The sequence below is a fragment of the Oxyura jamaicensis genome, unplaced genomic scaffold (genome assembly GCF_011077185.1).
Source record: "Oxyura jamaicensis isolate SHBP4307 breed ruddy duck unplaced genomic scaffold, BPBGC_Ojam_1.0 oxyUn_random_OJ63729, whole genome shotgun sequence".
Classification (NCBI taxonomy): domain Eukaryota; kingdom Metazoa; phylum Chordata; class Aves; order Anseriformes; family Anatidae; genus Oxyura; species Oxyura jamaicensis.
The window spans coordinates 1-1,370 of NW_023307545.1; the positions used below are offsets into that span (position 1 = coordinate 1).

Below are 1,370 nucleotides of genomic sequence, written 5' to 3' on the forward strand. Positions count from 1 at the left end.
CCTCGTGCAAGGCTGATCCTTGTGCGAGGCCCCCGATTGTACGAGCGAGATCCTCGTGTGACGTCCTCGTGCAAGGTCCTCGTGCGAGGCTGATCCTTGTGCGAGGCCCACGATTGTTCGAGCGAGATCCTTGTGCGATGTCCTCGTGCAAGGTCCTCGTGTGAGGCTCACCCTCATGCAAATTCCTTGTGCAAGGGGTCCTTGCATGAGACTTGTCCTCGTGCAAGGTCCTCGTGTGAGGGTCATCCTTGTGCGAGGTCTTCGTGCCAGGCTTGTCCTTGTGCGAGGCTCATCCTTGTGCAAGGTCCTGGTGTGAGGCCCCTCCTTGTGCGAGATCCTTGTGCGAGGTCTTCATTCAAGGCTCATCCTTGTACAAGGCTTGTCCTCGTGCAAGGTCCTTGTGTGAGGCTCATCGTTGTGCGAGATCCTCGTGTGGGGCCCATCCTTGTGTAAAGCCCTTGCACGAAGCTCATCGTCGTGTGAGATCCTCGTGCAAGGACTTCATGCGAGGCTTGTCTTGTGCAAGGCTCATCCTCATGCCAGCTCCTTGCACGAGGCCCATCCTCGTGCGAGATCCTCGTGCAAGATCTTCATGCAAGGCTCATCCTTGTTCAAGGCTCATCCTCGTGCCAGCTCCTTGCACGAGGTTCATCCCCACGCGAGGTCCTTGCACGAGGCTCATCCCTGCGCAAGGTCCTCGTGCGAGAGGCCCCTCCTCGTGCAAATCTCCCACGAAACCCCTGAGAGCCTTGCACGAGAGGCCGCTCCTCGTGCAAATCTCACGCAAGACCCGAGAGCCTCGCACGAGGACAAGCCTTGCATGAGGACGAGCCTTGCACGAGGATGAACTTTGCACGAGGGCAAGCCTTGCACAAGGATGACCCTCACATGAGGATGCCCCTCGCACGAGGACGCCCCTCGCACGAGGATGGCCCTTGCACGAGGACGCCCCTTGCACGAGGATGACCCTTGCACGAGGACGACCCTCGCACGAGGACAACCCTTGCACGAGGACAACCCTTGCACGAGGACGGCCCTCGCACGAGGACGCCCCTCGCACGAGGACGACCCTTGCACGAGGACGCCCCTTCGCACGAGGACGCCCCTCGCACAAGGACGCCCCTCGCACCAGGACGCCCCTTCCCCCCGTGGCCGTCCGGTGAGGCGCTCCTCGGGGGGCAGGCGCAGGGGGGGGGCGGCGGGGGGGCCGCGGGCCCCCGCCTGCTCCTCGCGGCTGGGCCGGTACGAGCCCTCGGTGCGGCGCTTCTCGCGCAGGCGCAGGGCCACGAAGATGAGGAGCGCCACGAGGCCGAAGGCCCCCAGGCCCCCCAGGACCACCGTCAGCACCACCTCGGTCACCGGCTGCAGTT

The 1,370-nt window shown here is 63.6% G+C and overlaps 1 protein-coding gene and 1 long non-coding RNA gene across 3 annotated transcripts; one reads left to right on the forward strand and one right to left on the reverse strand.

The window, feature by feature from the left end:
- Positions 1–730, forward strand: LOC118158999. Of its 2 annotated transcripts, XR_004746965.1 has the most exons (4): positions 1–75; positions 127–257; positions 485–663; positions 694–730. It is a non-coding gene; the product is annotated as an uncharacterized LOC118158999 (long non-coding RNA). The 2 variants fall into 2 exon arrangements; XR_004746964.1 differs by lacking the exon at positions 694–730 and having other exon boundaries at positions 485–682.
- Positions 731–798: 68 nt separating this feature from the next.
- Positions 799–1,365, reverse strand: CRB3 (crumbs cell polarity complex component 3; the record flags this gene model as incomplete). The annotated part of the gene is made up of 1 exon (XM_035313651.1): positions 799–1,365. A coding segment is annotated over one exon (567 nt), but the record flags the coding sequence as incomplete, so codon positions are not given.
- Positions 1,366–1,370: the final 5 nt, after the last annotated feature.